The 26170-nt window shown below is 37.0% G+C and overlaps 1 protein-coding gene across 8 annotated transcripts in view; it reads left to right on the top strand.

The window, feature by feature from the left end:
• The window catches only part of arhgef10lb (Rho guanine nucleotide exchange factor (GEF) 10-like b), a 51776-nt gene that overhangs the window by 12420 nt on the left and 13186 nt on the right, over positions 1-26170 (top strand). For 4 of the 8 annotated variants that reach the window (XM_056268168.1, XM_056268167.1, XM_056268169.1 and 1 more), the window contains 18 exons: positions 449-511; positions 2630-2758; positions 3900-4033; positions 5251-5364; positions 6473-6581; positions 6852-6955; positions 11796-11873; positions 12288-12467; positions 13046-13162; positions 13335-13427; positions 14210-14380; positions 15560-15705; positions 16606-16647; positions 17010-17182; positions 19348-19463; positions 21116-21243; positions 22409-22509; positions 22672-22793. In XM_056268168.1, coding sequence (XP_056124143.1) covers positions 449-511; positions 2630-2758; positions 3900-4033; positions 5251-5364; positions 6473-6581; positions 6852-6955; positions 11796-11873; positions 12288-12467; positions 13046-13162; positions 13335-13427; positions 14210-14380; positions 15560-15705; positions 16606-16647; positions 17010-17182; positions 19348-19463; positions 21116-21243; positions 22409-22509; positions 22672-22793 — 2120 coding nt within the window. The remainder of the gene's footprint in view (positions 1-448; positions 512-2629; positions 2759-3899; positions 4034-5250; positions 5365-6472; positions 6582-6851; positions 6956-11795; positions 11874-12287; positions 12468-13045; positions 13163-13334; positions 13428-14209; positions 14381-15559; positions 15706-16605; positions 16648-17009; positions 17183-19347; positions 19464-21115; positions 21244-22408; positions 22510-22671; positions 22794-26170) is intronic. The other 4 variants (XM_056268164.1, XM_056268166.1, XM_056268165.1 and 1 more) reach the window with 3 other exon arrangements.

The following is a 26170-nucleotide window of genomic DNA, read 5'->3' as shown; positions in this document are numbered from 1 at the left end:
TCTAATGCAAAATCTACAAATCAGAAACCAGAGATCTGAAAAATAGCATTGACTAATCCAATCCAGACCAACAGGAATCTCACAGGAAAGAAAACAACACACCCATGCCAAATTTCCACAAATGACTCAGCCTAATAAATCAGATTCTTTGGAGATTTTTCTTGATGATTCTGTTGCAATCCAATCAAATAACACAACAAACAAGTGATAATGCAAACAAAATCATACAATGAATATTATATGCCCATGTCAATATGATTTATTTTCCTAAATTGTGAAAACAGCTTTGAGAAAAAAATAATGCATGTTCCAAATTATCTGTAAAATAACAAAATTACTTGGAATAAAGTATTAAGGTCTTGGTAACGTCAAATTCAATGGTCATAGTAGAAGTGACTTCAAAGCTGTGTCCCTCGGCTGTTAAACAGTCTCTGCTATGTCTGTGCAGCCCCGGTTCACTCTCGGGAATGGTTCAGTGTGGTTTCAGAGCTCACTCTGCGACTGCATAAAGGTACACTCCCCACTCCCTAGGACAGTTGGTATAGTTGTGCCGTCTTTGTATTTGAACGTAGTTATACGTGCATAGATATCCTTTTTCTATTACACGGCTCTCTGGAATACTTGATTCTGACTGGTCGATCACCCTAGCGGTCTGATATTTCCTAATATTTTCTGTCACCCATGGCATAATCAGTCAGTTCATCCAGGTAACCTAAATCGGCGCTACTTTCATGTCTCTCGTATCACTGAGGACAGCGCCTTCTTTCATCTCAGTTATTGATATTACTTTAATATTGTTTCATTCTTCATCTTGCTGCTGGGCTGATTGTTTTGTACGCTGTAGTGGACTGTTTTTGATAGTGGAATCATTAAGATAAAAAAAAAAAAAATCAACTCGTGTCCACAATATTACTTGTCCACATATACTAACGTTCAAAAGTTTGTGGTCGGTAAGAAAGATATTTTAAAATGTTTTTGAAAGGAGTCTGTTATGCCAACAAGGCTGCATTTATTTCATTAAAAATACAGTGTAAACAGTAACATTGCTAATATTATTTCAATTTAAAATAGAAAAACTTTTTAAATTAATATTTAATTTATTACTATGATGCTAAAGCTGAATTTTCAGCAGCCATTTCTCCAGGCTTCACTGTCACATGATCCTTCAAACCCCATGCATATCAAGTTCAAAAGAGCAGCATTTATATGAAATAGAAATATCTTGTAACATTATAAATGTCTTTACTGTCGCTTTTGATCAATTGAATGCATATCTGCTAAATAAAAGTATTAAGTTCGTTAAAAAACAAATCTAACTGACCTCAAACTTTTGAATGGTAGTGTATTTATTTATTTGGTCAATAGCCGTGTAATAATAAGCAGTCTATTTTGCATTAATGACCAGCTGACTGTACATTATCCCTTACACAGAGCCTAGTTAGATCTGTCAACCCTTTGCTGTATTTGTTTACCAAGCTTCAGGAATGATGGTCAACCATGTGGAGTATTTTATTTTAGACTGTTGAAGTATTTTGGGATCGTAGTACTGAAGTTTTAGGCTGTAGATATACCTACTGCGTTGTAGTGCACTGTATTGATTCTGTAGTACAGGCGCTTGCTATGACGTGACTGGTAATGAGTAATAAATCTTACTTCATATCTACTCCCTGCTGCTGTCTACACCCCTTTAGATCTTCGTGTCTTTTCCTCAGTGTATAAACTTTTACATATGTGCAACATTACACTGACAATCAGTGTAAAACCATCTATAAAACCACATAAAAAAATACTCTGTTTCAATACTAGTAAAGCTATATCAATAACATCTGTGACATGATGTCAATTACTGCAGAAAAACATTTTGCGCCGCACATGTTGAGAGAAATGCACTAATGCAAGTGCAACACCAGAAATTCAACCATTTCCCCATAGAATTTCATCATTTTTCACACATCTTTACAAAGAGATGAGAAATGATTTCCTGCGGTAAACAACAGGGTGCCATAGCTGCTTAACTTGTGTTTAACCTGGAATATTCCCAGGAAAGATATTTATATTATACTCCTACTCCTAATTAATGTGTTCTCCGAATTTTAAAAGATCTCCCTCTGACATCCCAGACAGTAGTCTCAATATATCCTTCAGAGCCTAAACAGTTTGAAGAACATTTCACTTTGAGGTATTTTAAGTTCCCGTGGGGGAGACTCAGCAGGCGACTTCATTAGGTAAAAAGAGGCTGTCAACAAATCTGTACACACTGTCACAGTAGTAGAGACAACTTAGACAAGTGTATGTATTGTCAATCCGACGTTCGTGTGGAGGAGTATGTTAGTTATTTTGTAGCACTTTTGTCGGAATGCAAGCTTAATTCTGTGCCAGAAGGATTATTAATGTGCTTTTCTGTGCTAATCAGGGCTGAATTTCCTTTGCGCTCGACCTGCATTGTGCTTAATACCTCACTGAAGTTCTGATAAAGGATTATCAAATGATGTTTGCTGTTACTGGTCCTTCAAATATGATCTTACACCCAATGTCCTGCTCACTTAAAGTAGTATCCCATCCCTTTGTTATCCGTGCTTTGAATATGCTCAAATATCCATCGAACCATCTAAGTCTCTCTCTCCTCCAGGGAAAGCTGTTTCTGAATCAGCCGGAGATTCACCACCAGAACAGCTGAAGGTCAACTCAGCTCCTTCTGCTCGCTCAGAGGTCATCTATGATGATGTGCCTTGTGAGAACAACTCGCCCCCAGATGCAGGTCAGTGTTACCTGTCCAGGTCAACAATGTCATCACCCATATGAATATTCACACATGCAAGCTCTTTGATATCTCAAATGTTTCTTCAAGACAGCAATGAGGTGAAATGGAGAGCAAATTGAAACTTTTCTCCAGAGAGAAAAAAACTGTAATCTCACACGCGTCTACTCTACACTCTAAAAAAGTTTATAACAATATGTGTGTGTTAATATAATATTTTCTGCATTGGTTTTTCACAGTTGTTTTACCGCAATTTGAATTACACATTGTGTAGAGTTGAAGGAACCGTCCATAAACTAATTTTGTAGCAGGGCATTATCTGTTTTTCTATGGATTTTTGGTAGCACTTTATTTTAAGGTCCAATTCTCACTATTAACTAGTTGCTTATTAGCTTGCATATTACTAGTATATTGGCTGTTTATTAATACTTATAAAGCACATATTAATGCCTAATTCTGCATGACCTTATTCTACATCTCTTAATCCTACTCAATATGTAAACTTACATGCTACACAAACTACCTTACTAACTATTAATAAGCAGTAAATTAGGAGTTTATTGAGGCAAAAGTCATAGTTAATAGTGAATATGTGTTCCCCATACTAAAGTGTTACCGGGTTTTTTTCTTACAGTGTAGAGTTTCGAAAGAGTTTTGCAAACCGTGGACAGATTTGCCTATATATTAATGTTCAAACATTTCCGTAACAGTATTTTTAAGGTCAAACTATCTGAACTGTAATATCCACATTAAATACATTTTGGAGAAACATCTGACACAAACATATGCATGAATGCACAAAGGACAGTGACAGATCTTCTTGGTGAGCAGCCTGATCAGGAGCCACTGAATTTCACTACTTGAACCCACTAGGGGCATCTGTGAGTCATGAAGAGGCCATGAGACCCAGAACCACAAAATTGCAGAAGGTGCTAATAAAGTGCAAACTCTGAGCAATATAATTTCCCTTTGAGCAATCCTTCTATAATCAATCAATCTGCATAGCAAGCAAAGACTTGTTTTCATCCTGCTGTAACCAGCCTGTACAAATCAACCCTCTTATGTTTCCTGTTACTGTAACTTGATTCAGGACATCAATCTTCCTCCCACCTCACATGATTCTTTCTGTGTTATTGTTCAGAGGATGATGTGATCTATGAGGAGGTGCAGAGGTCTGGCGAGTCCGGACTGATAGACAACGGCTGGGGTTCCAGTGAGTTTGAGAGTTATGACGAGCAGTCAGACAGCGAGACCAAGCAGCCCACCCGCAATAAGGTACAAAGACACTGCCCATTCACCATCAAGAGTGTCTAAAAAACTATTTATAAATGGATTGCTGTGAATTGTTAAAAGCCAGAAACCCATTTCTTTTGGTAAGTCCTCATGATGTTTCTAACAGTTTTGAGTCATTGCACAGTTTTTAGTTGAAAGGTAAAATGTTAAATTATTATTAAATGCCCACTGAAGTGCCTAGAAACTCTCAGAAACATGATGACAGGGCGAGACAAATCGAGCAGCTCATCCCCTTTTTTAAAATAGCCAATAGCGTTTCGCTTATATCACAGCTCGGCAGAGCCGCAATTGACACAGTCTTAACAGATTCCCCTCTTTAGATTTAATATGAAAAAAAGCAAAACAGTGATCATAATCATGCTGAGGGATGTGTAGTTTGAAAAGTGTAGTTTGTGTAGATTTTGAAATTTACGTTGCATGGCACCGGTGTTATCTCTTCCACTCGTCTAATGCCGAATCTGTCTAACCGTTTCTCCTCCTAATCTCCTCCATATCACTTTAAAATATAGCATTCTGTGTAGCTCAGCCAATGGTGTGTGTTTTGGGCTATTGTTTTGTATGACCAATGGCAGATTGGGGCGTGTTCTTGAAATCAGTTTAAAAACAGTAATTTTTAATGTTAATTCTGTTTGGTGATGCAAGTAGAGCAGAAATAACACTTCAGCTTTAAAAAAGGAAAGAGGAAAGATTTTTTGGACGCCTGGTTCTTTCAGTTCTCCTTCCTTGCCGGGTTTACCCTGTTCCTGTTCTTAGTTAATGTCTTTTGATGCATGCAGAGAAGATCAGGTCTTAATCCACAGATGTTGCACATCATGCATGAAAACAGGTACAGAAAGCCTTAACTAGACTAACCAGAGAGCTCAGACTGGGCCTTATGCAGTCTGAATTTGAGTACATCTGTTTAAGGAGTAATTTGTGAGTAGTAGAGCTGTTTAAGTGTGAAGATTTAGTATCGTAAACTGAGACAGACACTATCTGAGGCTAAATCTCTGGTCTTGCTGTCTTGTTTACTCTGTTATGTCTGTCTTCAAGTTCCCTCTCTTGTTGGCCTTGATGTTATCACTGTATGCCTGTGTTTGTCACTCCCCTCAATCTCATTATTTTCCTCCTCCTCTTCTCTTTATCTGCCATCTTTCTCTATTCACTCTATTCCCACCCCTTACTGCTTGTGGACATGGCTTTGTGGTAATGGATATAAGATTTCCCCCGATGTACGGCGTCTGAAGCAACGCTGTGTCCAGACCAGGCGTGAGCTAGCCATGCGGTTAGGGGCTCGAGATGTTGGCCAACTCAAACAAAACTATGACATTAAGGTACATTTATACAGTTGTGAATGTGTGGTTATCACTGATTCTTGAGACATGGGACAAAATGTCAACTTATGAATGACATTTTCTGTAATAGCTATGATGGGTCAACTCTGTAAAGAAAATTGTTTGGGATTTTTATAGAATTTCCTTTATTTTATGTTTGTTCTATTGGTAGCTAGAAACATCAGACGAGGCAAAATGGCTCTCGCATTGCATATAATACATGTGCAATATTCAAAATATAAATTGTAATATTTTGTAAATCTACTGTATTGTTTTTGCCTTTTCTTAGAAATTAATACTTTTATTTAGCAAAGATGCTTTTAAATGATCAAAGTTGACAGTGAAGACATTTATAATGTTACAAAATATTTATTTTTCAAATAGATGCAGTCATTTGAAATTGTAATAATATTTCACCGTTTTATCTCAGTATAGTTTTACTGTATTTTTGGTCGAATAAATAGAGCCTTGGTGAGCAAAGACTTCTTAAAACATTTAATAAAACATAAAAAAAACTTTTGAAGGGACAACAGTTGAACGTAATCCAATCCATAGAAACTAACTAGCAAACAGAACTCAGGCAAAGCAGAACAGGGAACAGAATGAAAACTAAACCAAAACAGAACGAGATATATTTTATATATATATATATATGGGGGGTTTTGATGCATATTGAACGATTGTCAAGGAAAAACATTGTAGAGAAGGAAGAAGCAGAAACATAGCTGCAGCACATTTTGTCCCAGTTTTTTAGGATCAGTTTTATATTTCACATTAGACTAAATCTAGATAATGTAGATTTAGTTGCATCTTTAATTCAGACAGTATTCACCAAAATTCACACAGCTTGTAGGTATGAAGTAGTCCATCGTGCACATCATTGTTCAATGGACAGTGTTTTTTTTATTTCTGTACAATGAAAATCAAACTGTGTGAAATCCACTGAGTGTTGCAACTGAGTAGAGAGGGACTTCTAGGGTTTGCCCTGCTGCTAAACACGCTGATCCACAAACAGGAATTTATCTCCTCTCTTTTTAGTTTTGCTGATTCATTTTGTTCCTCGCTGTAATCTTATGCAGTCTGCCTATCTCTCTGTTTCCTCCCATAGGTTCAACAGCTAATGAAAGCAGCTAGGAATGGCACGAAGGATGGACTGGAAAAGACCAAAATAGCCATGATGCGCAAAGTGTCCTTCCTGAGTAAAAAAGACTGCACAGGTTTGACTCAGACTTTTTGACTCTCGTTTCCTCTTGTTCATTTCTGGTGTTTTTTCTGACACCTGGTAGGATTCGGTACAGAAACAATACTAGAAACTAGATGCCTCTTTGAATGTGTGAATTATTATCTTATCTTTATATGTTATCACAGAGCTACAGAATAGTGTGTACATTAGAGGGAGGAGTGAGCCAATATGGCAGAAATTGGAATAGTCAGTGATGACAGTCTAAATGAGGAGTTTAACTGTGCTATACTGTGTCAATGTGCAGATGACACAGAGGATGATTCTGGATATCTGGATGTGACTGTATCTGAACTCAAACATCCACCACCTCAACTTTCTCCAATGCCAGAAGGACTCAGTGGCCAACAGGTGCGTGTTTGTGTATGTACTTGTGTGTGAATCTGTCTGCATTCCTGTCAGTATCATACTAGCCCTGCTCATTTATGAAATGGACACGTTCACACAGCAGCAGAATACGGTTGTCAGTCCTGTATTTTATTCCTTAATACAGTTACATTCACACACAGTTCAGTTATTTACGGGAGTGACAACCACATTCTATAACCGAACTCGCACCCCTAAATTCAGGACTCACAACCGCAGTCTTGGAAAAGCCAAGCTGTGTGAACGGAACCGTTACGTTCACACTGTAATTTTTTGGGATTGACAACCGCATTTAAGTCAAGTCAAGTCAAGTCACATTTATTTATATAGCGCTTTTCACAATACAGATTGCATCAAAGCAGCTTCACAGTGATAACATGAAAGTAGTACAACACAGTTCAATAATATTGTTGAATATTAAATATCCCCAACTAAGCAAGCCAAAAGCAAGGCGACAGTGGCAAGGAACCAAAACTCCATCAGATTGGATGGAGAAAAAAACCTTGGGAGAACCCAGGCTAGTCAGGGGCCAGTTCTCCTCTGGCTAACAATCATAGGGTTTCAAAGAAGCTTTACAGTAAGTGCATATCAGAAAGTACCTGGAAAAAATACATTTAGTTAATCATGTAATATTAAGGGGATAACATATCGCCGGCGTTGAGTCGTCTCTTCGCAGGCGTTGAGTCGTCTCTTCACAGGCGTTGGTCTTCTCATCACAGGCGTTGGGGCATCCGAAATCCCCGTGAGAGACAGGATACAAAACTGGAGCCTACGAACGCCATTTTTCTCGGGACAAGCGTCCCGAGATAACAGCAGAAAGGCAGATGGGAAATAATTAGCATAGCTGATGTTCATAATGATTTCCATTACACGGGAGTAGGTGTTAGAAAACCATAATCTCACAACTCTCCGCAACCCAAACTCTCCGCAACCCAACCGCAACCATACGGACCGACCCGTTTGTCTATAAGGCTGTCGAGCCCCACTGGTGCGTTAAGCAGTTTCAGTGGCAAACGGTTCCGTATGGCATAGCAGAGGACTAAAAGGTAAGCATTATGTGAATGCTTGACTAAAGAGACACGTCTTTAGTCTAGTTTTAAACTGTGTCAGCGAGTCAGAGCATCGGACCGTATCGGGAAGGCTATTCCAGAGTTTTGGAGCTAAATGCGAGAATGCCCTCCCTCCTTTCGTGGACTTCGATATCCTAGGAATGACCAGAAGCCTTGAATTTAGTGATCTTAGAGAACGCGGTGGATTGTAGGGCGAAAGAAGGTCCGTTAAGTACATAGGAGCTAAACCATTAAGGGCTTTATAGGTCAGTAGTAGTACTTTGTAATTGATACGGAACTTAATAGGTAACCAGTGCAGAGATGATAAAATCGGTGTTATATGATCATATTTTCTTGATCTAGTAAGAACTCTAGCGGCTGCATTTTGGACTAACTGTAGCTTGTTTATTGAAGATGCAGGACAACCAGCTAATAAAGCATTACAGTAATCTAGTCTCGAGGTCATGAATGCATGAACTAACTTTTCTGCATCAGAAACAGATAGCATGTTACGTAATTTAGCAATGTTTCTAAGGTGGAAAAAGGCTGTTCTTGTAACATATGAAATATGATTTTCGAAAGACAAGTTGCGGTCTAGTATAACACCCAGGTCTTTTACTGTAGTGGAAAAAGTAACAGGACATCCTTCTATATTAAAGTCGTATTGTAAGAGGTTTTGTGTGTAGTTTTTTGGACCAATAAGTAATACCTCCGTTTTATCTGAATTTAATAGCAGGAAATTACGCGTCATCCAGCATTTTATATCTTTGAGACATTCTGTCAATTTAGATGAGGTAATGTTTTCATCTGGTCGTGATGAAATATATAATTGAGTGTCGTCAGCATAACAGTGGAAATTAATTCCATGTTTTCTTATAATATTACCAAGTGGCAGCATATATATTGAGAATAGCAGAGGGCCTAGCACCGATCCTTGCGGTACTCCGTAGTCTACTGACGTTAACTTTGATTTTCCCCCGTGTAAAGAGACAAAATGATAACGGTCAGATAAGTACGATCTAAACCAGCTTAATGCCTGTCCCTGAACACCAGTGTAGTTTTGTAGTCGATCCAAGAGTATTTTATGATCTATAGTGTCGAACGCGGCGCTAAGATCAAGTAGGACTAGTATTGAGATACAGCCTTGGTCAGAAGCTAAGAGTAGATCATTTGTAATTTTAACTAGCGCAGTTTCTGTACTATGATGCGGTCTGAATCCTGACTGGAATTTTTCATAGATATCATTTTCTTGCAAAAAAGAGCACAGTTGAGCGGATACAACTTTTTCTAGTATTTTGGACATAAATGGAAGATTTGAAATGGGTCTGTAATTTGCTAGGTTATTTGGATCTAATTGCGGTTTCTTAATGAGAGGTTTTATTACTGCCAACTTGAATATTCTTGGAACATGACCTAAGAATAAAGACGAGTTAATAATATTGAGAAGAGGCTCTTCCACTACAGGTAACACTTCTTTCAGTAGTTTAGTGGGTATTGGATCTAATAAACATGTTGTTGGTTTAGATGCAATAATAAGTTTATTTAGCTCTTCCTGTCCTATCGTTGCAAAGCGGTGTAGTTGTTCTAGAGGGGCCATAATTGAGGTTGAAGCATAAGAGACCATAGAGGATTGTACATTTACAATTGTGTTTCGAATGCTTTCTATTTTCTCATTGAAATAATTCATAAAATCATTACTACTAAACTGTAACGGTATATTTTGCTCTGGTGATGTCTGTTTATTTGTTAGTCTAGCCACGGTGTTAAATAAGAACCTTGGATTATTTTGGTTATTTTCTATTAGTTTGCGGAGATGCTCAGCCCTGGCTGTTTTTAGAGCCTTTTTATAACGTGACATACTGTCTTTCCATGCGATTCTAAAGACCTCTAAATTAGTTTGTTTCCATTTACGCTCTAGGTTACGAGTTTCTCTCTTGATATCATGCGTAACACTGTTGTACCAGGGTGCTTTAGTTTTCTCTTTAACCTTTTTTAATCTAATTGGTGCAACAATATCTAATGTACTAGTGAAAATGGTGCTCAAACTGCTAGTCATTTCCTCTAGTTCATCTGTTTGTTTGGGTTCACTAAGCAGCTGAGATAGATCAGGTAAGCTATTTGAGAATCTATCTATAGTGATTGGAAGGATTGTTCTGCCTGGTCTATAACGTGGCGCAACATGACATATTTCAGCAGTACGTATTATGCACGTTACCATGTAATGATCAGTGACATCATCACTTTGCGGTATAATATCTATATCAGTTGGATTGGTTCCATATGATATAATTAAATCTAGTGTATGATTTAGACGATGAGTGGGACCACGGACGTTTTGCTTGACCCCAAAGGAGTTTAATAAATCTGTAAACGCAGCCCCTAACGCATCATTTTTATTGTCTACGTGTATGTTAAAATCTCCAACAATTATTGCTTTATCGACATTGACCAATAGATCCGAGAGAAAGTCTGCAAACTCTTTTAGAAATTCAGCATATGGCCCTGGAGGTCTATATACAGTAGCCAAGGCTAGAGATAATATGGATTTCTTTCTTACATCTAAGAGCGTAACATTTAGCATAAGTTCTTCAAACGAATTAAATCTGTGACCTGTTTTCTGAGAAACATTAAGAATATCTTTATAGATTGTTGCAACACCGCCGCCACGACCGATCAGACGGGGCTCATGCTTATAACAGTATCTTGGCGGAGTAGACTCATTTAGACCGAAATACTCATTTGGTTTAAGCCAGGTTTCAGTAAGGCAAAGTATATCGAAATTATTATCTGTGACCATTTCATTTACAATAACCGCCTTAGGTGTGAGCGATCTAATGTTTAGAAGACCTAGCTTTAGAAATTCTTTTTGTTCACTGATATTTAGATTTTCTGGTTTAATTACAATAAGATTTTTGCTAGATCCTGCACTAGATTTATTGTTTGGCTTCACTAAACGAGGAATAGACACAGTTTCTATATAATGTTCTTCACTACGTATATCAATTAAGTTTGGACAGCAAAGACTGTGATTTGGATTTTGTCTTATTAGTCATCTGGTGCGTAACGTCTTGGAGATATTATCCGACAGAATAATTTACTCACAGGCGTTCATACAGACAGCATTCAAGATGCCACTGTAAGAGACTTTCGAGACTCGCACCTGTAAGTAAATGTGGTTGTCAATCCCAAAAACTTACAGTGTGAACGTAGCCATATTTACATTCCCTACAGCGTATGTACATTTTTAGGTCAGTAAGATTTTTTTATTATTATTTAGTTGATTCTTTAATTCTGCAAGGATTCATTAAATTGATCCAAATTGACAGTAAAGACTTTTACATTGTTACAAAAATTCTGCAAAATTGGGGTTTCCACAAAAATATTAAGCAGCACCACTGTTTTCAACATTGATAATAATAAGACATTTTTGTTGAGCAGCAAATCAGCATATTATAATGATTTCTAAAGGATCATGTGACACTGAAGACTGGAGTAATGATGCTGAATATTCATGAGCTTTGATCACTGGAATAAATGACATTTTAAAATATATTCAAATAGAAAACAGTTATTTTTAATTGTCATAATATTTCACAATATTACTGTTTTATACTGCATTGGTGAACACTATAGACTTTCTAAAAAAAAATCACACTGTTCCCAAACTTTTGAATTATAGTATATTTTTACATATTTCATGTTAAATATAAAGCTGCTGGTGTGTTGTCAGTTAGCCTAATATAATTGAAATGAGCATTTTGTTTTTGTATGTACAGATTGTCAGACGTCATATTCTTGGCTCTATCATCCAGAGTGAAAGAAGCTACTTAGACTCACTCAAGAGGATCCTGCTGGTCAGTGACACAATCCTGACATCACATCTGAATATAACATTCCTTAATTTTCTCTATGAAGTGAAAAGGTTGGCGAAAATAGGAATATAGCACAAAGGGGAAAATATACTGTGTTAAAAAAAAGCTTAAAACTGCCTAAGGTGGTTTGCTGGTCTTAGACCGTTTAAGCTGGTTAGCCAGCTGGTCTCCAAGCCTGAAAACCCCTCTAAAACCATCAAAACTGACCATCCTAACTAACTTGGGCAGGGTGATTTAAGCTTTTTTTTCCAGCAGGTTGAAAACAAAAACAAAAAATATATATTGTATTATTGTAAATTGACAAAAATAGATGTGATTTGTTTTTATTAAATGAATAGATACATCACAATCTGAATGTAAAAGAGACTCATACCTACCGCCTGAATTATATTTTAGGAATATAAGAAGCCTTTGATGGAGGCGGAGCCCCGGATCCTGAGCTTGAAGAAGATCCAGCCCGTTTTTTATAGGCTGAAGGAGATCCTACAGTGTCACTCCATGTTTCAGATTGCTCTGGCCTCCCGTGTAGCAGAATGGGATATCACTGAGAAAATCGGAGATCTCTTTGTTGCTTCAGTATGTCTCCTGTTGTTCTACTAAAACATTCAATTTGTGGTGTTTTTCACAGCTTCTGATTCTTTGTTCATAGATTTCTTTTTGCTCTGGTTACAAAAAGTTTAGGAATTCTCTGCTTGAACTATCATTTTGTCATACTTGTTTTTGATTTTAAAAGACTGCACTATTGCATAGCATTGATCCAGTGGATTTGTACGGCTTATTAAAGTAAATATGTGTATTAATGTGTAATGGTCTGTATTTAGACCCTAAAATGACTCGTTTTCTTTTGGTCTCTGTGATGAGGGATCTTTGCAAATGGAAAAACAGAACATCCTTTAGTCAGCAGTTCTATTTTAAGTGTGCAAATTTCCTCTGCATCACTCAGGCTCTGCCCTGCAGCTGAGCACATTATTTTTTAAGAACTTTGGATCAGTAAAATTCAAAACAATCATGCAAATAGTCCCTTCATAACTATTGACAATAGAAATGCAAGCTCAGTACACATTGTACGGTCACAGATCATTAGTACACGGATATTATGTCTGAAATGTGGATTGTTATGTCCGCCACTGAGTTTATCATTGTCTTCATTTCAGTTTTCCAAGTCAATGGTGCTAGATGTGTACAGTGACTATGTCAACAACTTCACCAATGCTATGGCTCTGATCAAGAAAGCTTGTATGTCCAAGCCAGCATTCCTGGAGTTCCTCAAGGTAAACTTCTCAACCTGCCCCTAATTGTTTATCGTTTCTCGTCAGTGCTTATATGTGCTGCTTGCTAAGGAAGCATTACTATTGTTCATATTTAGAGTTAGGTTTCAAGTTATTTTAGGCATAATAACATTGTTATAGACATTATAATATTTTGTGTTGTTCTGTGTTGTAGAAGAAGCAGGCTGCCAGTACAGACAGAATCACACTCTATGGCCTGATGGTCAAACCAATCCAACGCTTTCCTCAGTTCATACTCCTCCTACAGGTTAGTGCTCTGAAACCTCCAAACACACACACACACAGTTAATGACCCTAATATGTTTAACTATTTAGAGAGTATTTTATGATGGTGGAATTTCCTCAGGCTTTTCTGTATGGGGAAGTGAAAGACAGATTGCTAGTAAAGCACATTAAATTTACACATAACATGTGCTTACTATCAAAACCATGATCTGATACTGCACAGCAAATGCTCAAATATGTAAACCTAAACACTGGTGAAATCCCTCTTGTATGTTCTGATTACAAGACTCTATTATTTTTTTGCCATTAGATCATTCTTTTATGTAATGACTTCATTTGCATGTAGCCTCTGGGGTGCTGAGGCTGTTACCACAGGCTGTTTTTCAGGGACATTTGAGTTCATATGAGGGGTGTTCAATGGGTGTACAGTTGAAAATGAGCTGAAATGCCTAAACTGGAGAAATCACAGAAAGGTTGCCATAAAATGACATTAACAGTCCATTTTATATCCGTAATCTGACATATTTCCAGTGAGGGTGGGACTTGATTTTATAGTAAATGTGGTCAGTTTTCATTTCATGTTCCTTTTAATGTGCACTATTGCATGTAAATGTTAACTGAGTAAAGTAAAGTAAAAGTCTATACTGGATTAACTGAATTTTTGTAGGTTTATTTCCCACATCACGTGGATCTTTTTGCCCTTGAGAAACATCTTTTGCTTGCAGGGGACTGAAGCGTTGGCTGAATGACAGATTAGGTAGTAATGACTGAATATATGCTGACATATCTGTGTGTGGTCCACAGGACATGCTGAAAAACACCCCTGCGGGGCATCAGGACAGGCTGCCGTTGCAGCTGGCCCTCACTGAGCTTGAGACTCTCGCCGAGAAGCTGAACGAGCAGAAACGGCTGGCCGAGCAGCTCGCCGAGATTCAACAACTTGCTCGTAGCATCAGTGACCGTAACCTTAGTAAGGTCAGAGACCATCGCACTACAAACACACATGGGACACTTCAAAGTATTACCAACCCAAAAACACAATGATTTGGCTTAAAGATAATTTCGCAGGCAGTGTGGAAGGACATGAGCTGCCAGTGTGATTGGACTGTTATTTCCACATTTCCTCTTCCTAGAAATAACTTTGACTAAGATTTTTTCTTGCCAGGATGGTGAGTTGTCCATGAAAGTGATTTTAGTGGCCACTAATAAAGACTCTATGATATCAAAGGAGTTTTGTGGCTTTCAGTTTATATCTGTTATCTTTGAGGTCATCTTCTATCTGCTAGCATGGTGGAGCCCCTTCCTAAAATATAAAGACAACTATATTTTTCGTGTAGGAAGGCTCATGTTCTACAATGTGTAAAAAAAATAGCAATTGTGAAATTCTAAAGACAACATGTTGTGTGCTAAATTAATCTGACTTTCATTGTTCTAAAGCCAAAAGAAAAAAATATGGAAATAATCTGACTGCTTAACAGCATATTTTTTGAGTATTTCTTTCTTTCTACCCTCTATTACAGTGATGTCATTACACTACTACAGAAAAACTAAACACTTTTCAATTCAAATTTATTTGGATTGTATTTATAACATGTTGTTTGCAAAATTAAAGTGGCTTTTATACTGTCGTTGTTCAAAAGCCAAAGAAGTTATTAGAATATTATCATAAAATGATTACTTTGTATTGAGTTAACAACATATTTTTCTACCATTTCTTTCTACCCACTTTTTGAATAAAGCTAAATTATAAACGTTTTCCTCCCTCCTGCATCCCTCTTGGGGTTTTCAATCACAGAATAAGTTAACTTTTAGGAAATGTACTGACTTAAAATTAAACTGGGAGTGTCTTGTACCGAGAACCACGGTACTAGAGAGTTCCCACTTCCCTCATCAGATGCATTGATTGCACAAATATATCTCACATTCATATGCAAATAAGCAGTTTTTCTAACCTCTAGATTTGTTAGACTGTGCAAGTGTTACATTCAAGGTTGTTAGAACGAGAATGAATTAAGAAGAAGGAGATCAATCAAAAGACATGACTTCAAAGTCAAGAGTATAAACTGAAGAGCACAGACATACAGGTGATGCAAGTGTTCTGTCATGGTGTGGATGTATTCATTTACTTTTTAAAATGATTCTTTTTTTAAACAGCAGCTGAACTCTGATCAGAAGCAGCTGATTCTGTCTGAGACATTGATTGAGACCGTCTATGGTGAGAAGGGTCAAGTCCTCAAGTCTAAGGAGCGCAAAGTCTTCCTCCTGAATGACATGCTCGTCTGTGCAAACATCAATGTAAAGTAAGCACTCCTCTTCACATGTCCAACAATGTGGACATCACAACTCTGTCCTTTCATGAGAGAGATTTAAGCTCATTTAATTATGTAGCATTATATTTAAAGAAATCGTTCACCCAAAAAAGGAAAATTCTGTCGTCATTTAATCATCTTTATGCTATTCAAACCTTGATTTTTTCTGTGAAAAAAATGCTTTTTTTTCTTCATACAATCAAAGTGCATGGTGACCAAGGGCCATCAAGCTTCAAAAATGATGACAAAAAGCACTATAAAAGTAGTCCATATGACGCTTCATTCCAAGTTATCTGAAGCTGTACGATAGCATGATGTTAAGGAAAAGACACATTTAAGTTGTTTTTCATTAAAAATGTTCTCCGACGACGCATCTTTCAAATCTCATTCATGTTCAAATCTGGCACGTCGAAACATATCACATCAGGTTTGACATCACTGGTTCTCATGTGTTTCGGAACCGATTGCAACGTGCCAGATTAAATATGTATATGCAAATATTTAAATTGCACATGAGATTTGAGAGCTTTGGTGGGGGGAGTGAGGATTTTCTGTGAATAATAATCTTAAATTAAAAGCTATTGTATGGCTTCAGAAGACCTATGTTATATAGTGCATGAGTCATATGATCTACTTTTATGGTACTTTCATGTAATTTTTGGAGGTCACCATTGACTCTCATTGTATGGAAAAAAGCAGCATGAACATCCTGCCTAGCATCTTCTTTTGCGTTTGACATTTAGAATGACATGAGGGTGAGTAAATGATGTCAGATCTTTCATTTCTGGGTTAATTAGAGATAAACTAATAAATGAGGAGAATTCAGTTACTTGCTCATAATTTATGAATTAAGGCCATCTTCTTTTTAACTCCCTCTTAACTGACTCACAGAGACATTGAAACGGGCATTGATAACATCTTTGAGGAGCCAAGGTAACATTCTCACATCTGGCAGGTTTTTTCATTAATGACCACTGGGTCATGCTGTTTTCAAAGACTTCGGATCAGAATGATTTTACACTGGCTTCAAAGTTCTCCTGCACTCCTCAATCTCATCGAGCTGTTCTCAGCGCAGATCATGCATAACAGAGGAATACATGAATAATAATTTCCTGAAATCACAGTAGGGGGTGTTAGGCTCTCTGGGAATCCTTCTGATCACAAAGCTCTAATTGCCTGTCTAATTCCTGGATCTCTGTCACCATCGTTCATACGTCCTCTGATCATGCATTGTTTGTAACTGCGAGTTGGACTTTGTTTTGCGATCTTAAAGCAATTCTTTTGTGTTTAATCAGGGGCCCTCCGGATATCAGCAGCCTAGTCCCCATCGGTCCAAAATACGCAGTTAAATGGAGTGCCCCCCTGCTGCAAGTGCAAGTGGTGGAGGTGGGCCAGGAGACCCCCCAGCGTAAAGACAGCGTCTACCAGCACAGTGGAAGCAAGCGCCTGAGCTCCACCAACTCTCAAGGTTGGTATTTTTAAGTGTACTCCTTTCATGTGGTTAGAGGAGCATGGGAAAAATAACGAACTTGGCTTTTTGATGTAGTCGGTAAAGCTTGTTCATAGCAGTTTTTTCTATATTGTACAGACACATAATTGGTCCTACTACATATTTATATATGTATGTGTGTACATATAAACTTTTAAAATTTTGGAGTCGGTAAGATTTTCTTTTTTTAAAGGAAATGAATACCTGTTTTCAAATTAATATCTGTTTCAAATAAATCGTTTATTTTTATTTTATTTTTTTATGTTGTTGTTGCTGTTTTTTCCACGGTTTCCCGCAGCACAACTGTTTTCAAAATTGATAATAATAAGAAATTGTCATGATTCTGCCATCATGTCCGTGATTCTCTTAGGATTGCGGCAGGATCATGACAGACCCATGTTCTGTGTGCAAGCACATGGCCTTGTGTTTTGGTCATGTGCTTGTGTTGTCTCTGTCTCTTAGACCCGCCCCCTTGTTATCCTGATTTAGTCATTATTGCTTTACCCGTGTCACCTGTTATGTCTTGATTAGTCTCCTTATTTCATCCCCTTGTGTTTGCTGTCTTGTGTTGGTTCATTGCCAAATGTTACCTGTGAGTATTTTGTGGAAAGTCTTGTCATTGAAAGTCGTAGTTAGTAATCATTGTTATTGTTAGTATTATACAAAGTGTTGTTTGTTTCTTGTTCAGTCATTATCTAGTCTAGTCTTGCCAGTCTTATATCCCTTGTTTCGTCTGTTTTGCCCCCTCGTGGGCTTTGTTTTCCTGCTTTGTCCCAATAAACCCTGAGTTCATTGTACACCGTCTGCGTTTGGGTTCATCTCCGTGCACACCCGTAACAGAAGTGTTTTTTGTGCACCAAATCATCATTTTAGAATGATTTCTGAAAGATCATGTGACACTGAAGACTGGAGTAATGACACTGAAAATTCAGCTTTGACATCACAGGAATAAATTACATTTAAAACAGGAAACTGTTATTTTAACTTAAGCATAAATTTTGTTAATAACATAATATTATATATAGTAATATATTATATAGTACTTGTATATAGGAATATATAGTAATATATAATATAAATAGTTATATTTCACAATATTATTGTTTCACTGTATTTTTGATCAAATAAATGCGCGTGAGCATAAGTCTTCTTTCAAAAACAACTAATTTGATCAACCATACATTTTTGAACTATAGTATGTGTGTTTACTTTTTAATATTTTAACAATTTAATTCTTATTATTCTGTTTTTATATTGATTAAATTATATTTTAATTGTAATAAAATACACTTAAATTATGTATTACATCATTTGTAATGAATATTATTATTAATAATATATATATATATATATAATGAATAATAATAATAATGATGTAATATAAAAAAAACAGTCAGTATTGACACTGTGGCTTCTTGGTTCGAGTTGAACAAGACTGAAAATGGTAGCTTACAGTTCAGTATGAGTCAGTGATTCAAACCTAAAGATTTATGGGAATTTCATTACAATAATGTAATATGTTTATGAATTATAAAGGAATGGAAATGTGAATTAATTGGAGTACACTAGTTTGTATTTGCGGTACTATAGTGGAGCAGGAAACACTGTCACATAGTATTAATATTCAATCTCCTTATTAATTGTATAGATTTTGACTGTTCTCTGACACTGGAAAATAAATTCCAATTTTCCCCCAGTTATGCTTGTTTCACCTTTGACAAATCACTCTCCCAGAACTAATATCAGTGTATATTCCTCCTGGTCCTGGTACATTAATCTCGTTCAGAAGACCTAAGGTTTCTTCAGAGCTCAATTTTAAACCCAGCTCATACTCTCCAGCAGGGATAATATACACTCACAGTCAGAGGACACTACAGAGGGTCTAATTCCCGGGTAACATGATCCAAAAGTCCTTGGGTGACTTTTTTTTCTTTCTTTTTTTTGCATCAGAAACTTCAACTTTTTCTCCACATCTTTCCTGCTGTGTTGGAGCTTTCAGCCTGATACAAATACTGCACAGAATTACAATGTTAGTTGAGCGCAGCCTTCCCGCTGCAAGAATTTGCTGGAGGCGTATTATTCCAGACCCAAAAGCTTTAATGTGAATACAATTACTGATTATCATGGAAATGTTATTTGTTCAGGAAAGCTGTTTCTGGGACCACCGCGGCTGTTCCAGGACCTGCAGGAGTTACAGCATGATCTTTCTGTGGTAGAGGAAGTCACGTTGTTGGTGGGCACCCTGCAGGGATCGTACCAGGTAAAATCCTTAATCACCACACTGTTGCACACCTGATCAATTTCTGACTGTCAGCGGATGATTCCCTTCCTATTAGGGATGTGCAAAACAGATTTTCATAGTTATCTGAATGACTAGTCGTTCTTGAAAGGACAGTTCGTTTAAAAGTCTTAATTTACTCACCTTCATGTTGTCCTTTATTTATTCTGTGGAACACAAAAGAAGATATTTTGAGAAAACTGTTTTGTTTTGTCCATACTCTGAAAGTCAATGGGGTTTTAATGTTGCTTGTACTCCAGTGTTTCTCGACATGCTTTCTTTTGTGTTCCGCAAAAGATATATGAGAGATGTGAGATGTAAAAGATAGCAAGAGATGCAAAAGATGGCAAGAGATGTGGAAATATGAGTACTATTTGTAACTTCTGTTTACCATACGAGTATATGAGTCATTTTTGGGTGAACTATCCATTTAAGGAAGCCCTTAGGCTTTTTATAGAGATGTCTCCACTAGACACCGATCAAATGTTGCTGAAGGGGTGTTCAAATAGAGGCACGAAAAAGCAGCATGAGATCAGCCTTAAACATTGCTTAAATCATGTATATTTCATAATTTATAGTTACAGATCTGTATTGTATTATTATGTCATTCATTTAATGTTCCTTCCTATGTTAAAAATGTCATATTTAAAACATTTGTTTAGTAACATTATTTCAGAATGACTATTTTAGCTTTGGTAGTATAAGATAAGCTCTTCAACAGTTTTCATTAAAGAAAATGTAAATATTTAAAAACAAAATAATTAAATTTACATCTACCCTGACTAATATCCAAAGTTTACTGACAGCTATTTGAAATATATACGCTAAATATCTGCAAACTTTTATTGCACACATCTAGTCCACACAAAAAAAAACCCATTATGTTTACTAACAGAAACATTGCTCAGGCGATTCGAAGTCTGACGGTAATTGTCTTGAAATGTATTGTTGAAGACGGTGGATTTGTAACAAAAGCTTGGCGGTTCTGTCAAAGGGAAGAATTTAGAGAGGCAACTTCTCTGAGAGAGTTTACCGTGCTCGCAGTCTAGCAGCTTTCAGCATGCTAACACCCTCAATGAGATAGCCTTTATGTATAATGCATAATAAAGGTATTCATAATGTACGTTGTAATGCATTAAATCATTTCATAAATCCTTCGTTGTTACATCTGAAATTGGTTGTTTGTCATGTATTTTAACGTATTTTACTTTATAAAGGTGTAGCAATGTATTATAATATATTATAACTGGGGTTACAATTATTCATTAAATCATACAATGCATTTTGAGGTATGTTACAAGGCATAATTAATGCATTTCAAAATACTTTTATAATGCATCATACTTAAAGGCTTTAAGTAAAGTGTTACCAAAGTTTCTTCTGTAAATCCATCCCTTTTAAAGCACACCTGCTAAAAATGTTGAAACTGCATTGTTGACCTCGCTATTTGAATAGCTAATTATAATAGCTATAATAATACCTATTCCTAGTCCGTGTGTGAGGCTCTTTCGCTCTCTAACCTCTCTCTGCGCTTATTGTGTTGTTAATATCAAAAGCAGGGTGCTAATTGTGGTAACCGGTGCTTAGTCAGTCTGACAGCTGTCTCCCGTAAATGTGACTGTGTGCGTGTACAGAATCTCAACACTACGGTGGGACAGGACTGGTGCATGGCTCTTCAGAGGCTCATCCGCATCAAAGAGGACGAGATCCAGTGTGCCAACAAGTGCCGTCTACGGCTGATGGTTCCTGGGAAGCCTGACAAGTGAGTGTCGACTACCCACTGATGCCAGTGGGCACAGGTTACACAAAATAGAGCTGTGCATTAAATTCCCTTCAAATGTGGGCGGATGTCACAGTTTCTCTTACTGAAACGCATTCATCCATTTCATCACACTTGTAGCAGAAGGATTTACATTTCTTGGATTTGTCTTTGACAGGCTCTTTGGAGTTACTCTATCACTCCACACAGCCAAAAGACCTTTGTTGATCAAATGGAAGTTTAAACAGGCTGAACTAAGAGCTTTTAAGACCTCTCGTCATGAAGTCTAATGGACCATTAGTGTTTAAAGCAGGGGTCTTTGACCTTTTTTAGGCCAAGGAAACCCTTGGTGGATAATGAGACAGAGCAGGGATCCCCTGTTACTTACAGCCTTTACATTTTTATTACTATTATTGTAGTCTAGCATTATATTTATGTTGCTTTCAAATAAATGCCCTTCTTCTGAATATTTGATTCATCCAAAAAAACAGATTTTTTTTAGCACAGTTTCCACAAAAATATTAAGCAGCACCACTGTTTTCAACATTGATAATAATAATAAATGTTTCTTGTGCACTAAATCAGCATATTAGAATGATTTCTGAAGGATCATGTGACACTAAAGACTGGAGTAATGATGCTGAAAATTCAGCTTTGCCATCACCGAAATAAATTGCATTTTTAAATACATTAAAATAAAAAAATAGTTATTTAAAATTGTAGTAATATTTCACTATATTACTGTTTTGACTTTCTTTTTAATTCAAGTAAATGCAGCATAGTCATTACATTACTATTAAACACCATACTGTGGAAAGCACAATGAAAGCTTTGGGTGAAATTAGCTAAATATTGTTTAATGCATAAAGCATGTTATTTTGAGATCAAACAGTAATTGCCGGACCCCCTGCCGTACCGCTGTGGACCCCCTGTTGAAGACCCCTGCTTTAAGCTGAATTGTGTCTTTTGTTGTTGCCTTACGTTTTTCCCTTTTAGCAGAACCAAACTCTTTTGACTCTTGGCACAAATACAGCTGTACAATTTTAGTCATGCGTGGAACTGAAAGAGGCTTTGTTTCACTTGGATTTTGATTGTGTTAAATCCCTCTTGGATTTTCACAGTTTGTGTGTGTGTGTGTGTGTGTGTGTGTGTGTGTATCTCTTGACAGGTCTGGCCGTCCAGTCAGTTTCACCGTGGTCTTAGGTACGCCCAGTCCAATTAGCAAAATCTCCTGGGTCAATCGCCTGCATCTGGCCAAAATCGCCCTGAGTAAGTATGGCTTCTCTCACACATGAGTAACAGGTTTTTTGACATGAATCTTTCACTTATCATTTTCATGGGTTCATTCTCGTGTATAAATGTGTTAGTTTTTAGCTTTCAGCTTCAGTGACAGTATTGTGCCTTTGGCTAAGCTTATTACTGTATGTGTAGGAGAAGAGAACTTGCCTGGATGGGTGTGTGTAGAGGATGATGAAAAGACTAAGCCTCCATTCTGGTGCCCGTTACTGGCCTGCCGGGTGCCTGTGTTTGCCCCAAAAGTGCAAGATCTGAAGGTAAGTGAGAGATATCCAACCACTCCAACAGATTTTGCATTTGTGTATACTTAGTAAAGAACAGTTGTTACTGTATACTAAGTTGAAACAAACTATCCAGCTACACACAGAAGTCATATTATCGTCGTTGTTTTTTGTCATTTTGTCACTTTTTTGCCTGAAAAATGTAAGTTCTGTCATCATTTACTCACCCTCATGTTTTGTAAGTGAATTGTTAGTGGTTAAAAGTCTGACGTGCTGTTCTACTTAAAAATTAGATCTCAACTGTTTCTCTTAGATTAGATGTTTTCACGGGTATGCTGGGGGTCTGCAGATATTAAGCATTTATTGTTTATTCATTATTTAATAAAAACTTTTAACAATATACTTTGAAATACTATTTATGGGTTAAATAAAAATTCTTTGGAATAAAATTAAATAATATGTGTAATATATATTTAATATAATATATTAGATTTAATTCATAAGGTATATGTTTCATGTTTTTAGAATACTATATATAACTGAATATATTTAATATAGTACTATATTAAAAAACTTCCCTTTGGGTTTATACATCTAATAATATTACTGTAATAATGGATAGAAACATACACAGTCAACTTGATTAAAACATAAATATTCCATGTAATATTTAATAACTTCTCTCACAGAGAAAACTATTTTCTTAGTAATGGGTATTTGCACATGAAAATATGTAGCTGTTTTTCTATTTTAGAACGGGGATCCCTCTCAAGTTCGAAAACCCCTATTTTAGACAACAATGAGATTATAAAATCTTAGATTTTTATGGAAAAGACCTTAGATTTCAGTAAGAACTGTATTGCAACAATAGTCTCGTTTGTATCTGTTTATTTATCCTACAACATTATAGGAGTTAATATTGAAATGACCCTTATCTGCAAACTCCTGAACGAGCAACCATATAAGCAATGTTTTTCCTGTATCTGCGGGATACAGAATTTTTTCTTTCCTTTGGGTTGTCAGCGTTTGATCTAAGACAAGGCAGAGCGTACTCAAATTAACATTCAGACATTCATTGGTATGCATGCTGAAGTCTGTAATTGACTGCTTACTGCTTGACCAACATCCTAAACTTTTATCTGTCATATCAGTACTGCACACCATGGAGAACTGGCAATCTTTCTAACATAGTATTTGCAATCAGACAGGGTGTCTGAACCAAACACGTTGCCTTACATTTACATAGAGCTTTGATCTTCTATTTTATACAGCATTGCTTTTCTACACCTCCAGGTCTGTGTGCAACTTCACAACATCTGGTTGGTGCTTTTAATCCACAGGACTTCACATTTTTAACCAAGACCTTCTGCCAGTCTAGTTTTGATTATCTTTATTGGTTCTGTTCTCCCATTAGCTTTTATAGTACTATGTTTGGTCATAGAACTACCATTGTGTTGAGGTTAGTATCTCAATATTCATTCTCAATGAGTGGCTTGTTGATTTCTACAGTGTATTCAACATAGTTTTTGAATTTTGAGTTTTGGGTTTGCCTCTAAGATACTGTTATCTAGCTGTAACATATGAGGATGACTTGTGATATTATTAAAAGCATCAGTAAGAAAGTGTTGAAAGCTCCAAACCATCAGTAATGTTTTACACTGGATGCCATCATGTTTCAGGAAAAAGTGTGTTTATAAATGTTTGGATTTCCAACATACGTAGCTATATAATCATTTCCAGCTAAGTTTCTTTTTAAGAATATTCTATACTTTTCTTTTTGTAAAGTAGACAAACAATGTAAGGATAACTTGCAATGGCACGAATGTAATAAAGTACAATATATTTTACCAACACTCATCAGTATAGTTTATGGCCACGTCTTCTCATTGTCCACAAAATATGGGTTTGGGTTCAAATGCTTCTGGTTCATTAGCTCTGTCTACCTGACAGTTATGAAATGATTTTTTGTGTGGCTCAAATGTCTTCCCAAATCCCTAATGTCCCATAGCAAATGTGTTCCATAGGAAGCAATATAACAAATGCTTCACAGCTCATTTGCTGCCGCTGAATATGCTTTACTATTCTGAAGGAGTGATGCAATCATCCTTTAATGATTTCTTTCCATACCGCTATCAAGTCTGGATGTGTGGCTGATGCGTCTTCTGGCTGCTTTGGGTGTCACTCTTATAAATCTCACATTCTGATCCTGATCCTGCACCTGATGCTTTTGATGTCTTCTGACGGCGGATGTTCTTTTTGCCTCGCATGTGTACTACTTTGAAGTCGTACATCTGCAGCCTTAGGACCCATTGTTCATTGCTGGCAGAGGGTTTAGATTAAGGACTAAATATAGTCCCTTGTATTTTAGTCTGTGATCAAATCAAACTTTCTCCCACAAGCTAACTCTTCACTTTCTGTATGATTACATTTGCATTCAGCTTGCGTTTCAGCTAGCGTGTATACATCTTCTCTCTTTGGTACTGAACAAACACTCGTCTTAACCTTCGGAACATGCATCTGCTTTCATCTGTATTCTGTCATCATCCTTTTTGAAGCACACTCCAGTGCCAGCCTTGCCCAAAATGAGTTTGAATATGTTGCTGTACTGTAGCTCACAAGTCCCTAGAAGAAATGTCTTCATAGCTCACGCACTCTCTGCAGTTGATTTGATTCCTTGCTTTGCTTCCATGTTATTCAGTGTACTCATTTATCTAAATATAATACTTGGATTGGATATTGTAGTAATGAAATATTCTCATTTAAGTCCGCGACTGATCTATTCTTTCATATTGCTACATACATCCGAGAGTTACAGATTATTGGAAAATAAAAAAATGCAGGGCAGTGACTTGGTTCTATGCATCGGTTCTTGATTAGATGTTGAGATGTGGCCGTTGCACTCAAAAGTGGAGGCGAACGTGAGCTTGCAGGGGCGGGTTTAAGCGGACTAATGTTTGGAGAAGTCCTGCACATTCAGATAATGCGGAGATGAATTGTTCACAATTAGATCTATAACATGCATTTTAAAAATTAAGGATTTTCATTTCATTGCATTGCTTGGCTGGCGCATGAAGCTCTGGAAGTATGTGATGTGCCAACTGCCATCTTTACTCATGGGCACATAAGGTGTGTGTGTGAGTGTGTGTGTGTGTGTGTGTGTCCGTCCGTCCCCCGGTGCGGACTTCAACCTGAGTGCACACAGACTCATGGGGACATGGGTACACAAGCTTATAAACCATAGTGAGTCTATAGTGTATACAGAATATACAGTTTGGACAGTATAAAAACCATTATGTCTATGGAGAGTCCCCACAAAGATAGCGAACCAGACGCGTGTGTGTGTGTGTGTGTGAGAGAGTGTGTGAGTGAGTGAGTTAACTATGGAATTAAAACAATGGCAAATGTTTTTGAAG

Source organism: Rhinichthys klamathensis, unplaced genomic scaffold (genome assembly GCF_029890125.1).
Source record: "Rhinichthys klamathensis goyatoka isolate OS25496 unplaced genomic scaffold, OSU_Roscu_1.1 h1tg000269l_1, whole genome shotgun sequence".
Lineage (NCBI taxonomy): Eukaryota > Metazoa > Chordata > Actinopteri > Cypriniformes > Leuciscidae > Rhinichthys > Rhinichthys klamathensis.
The sequence above is the reverse complement of the archived record's forward strand: the minus strand, read 5'-3'. Positions and strand labels throughout refer to the sequence as shown.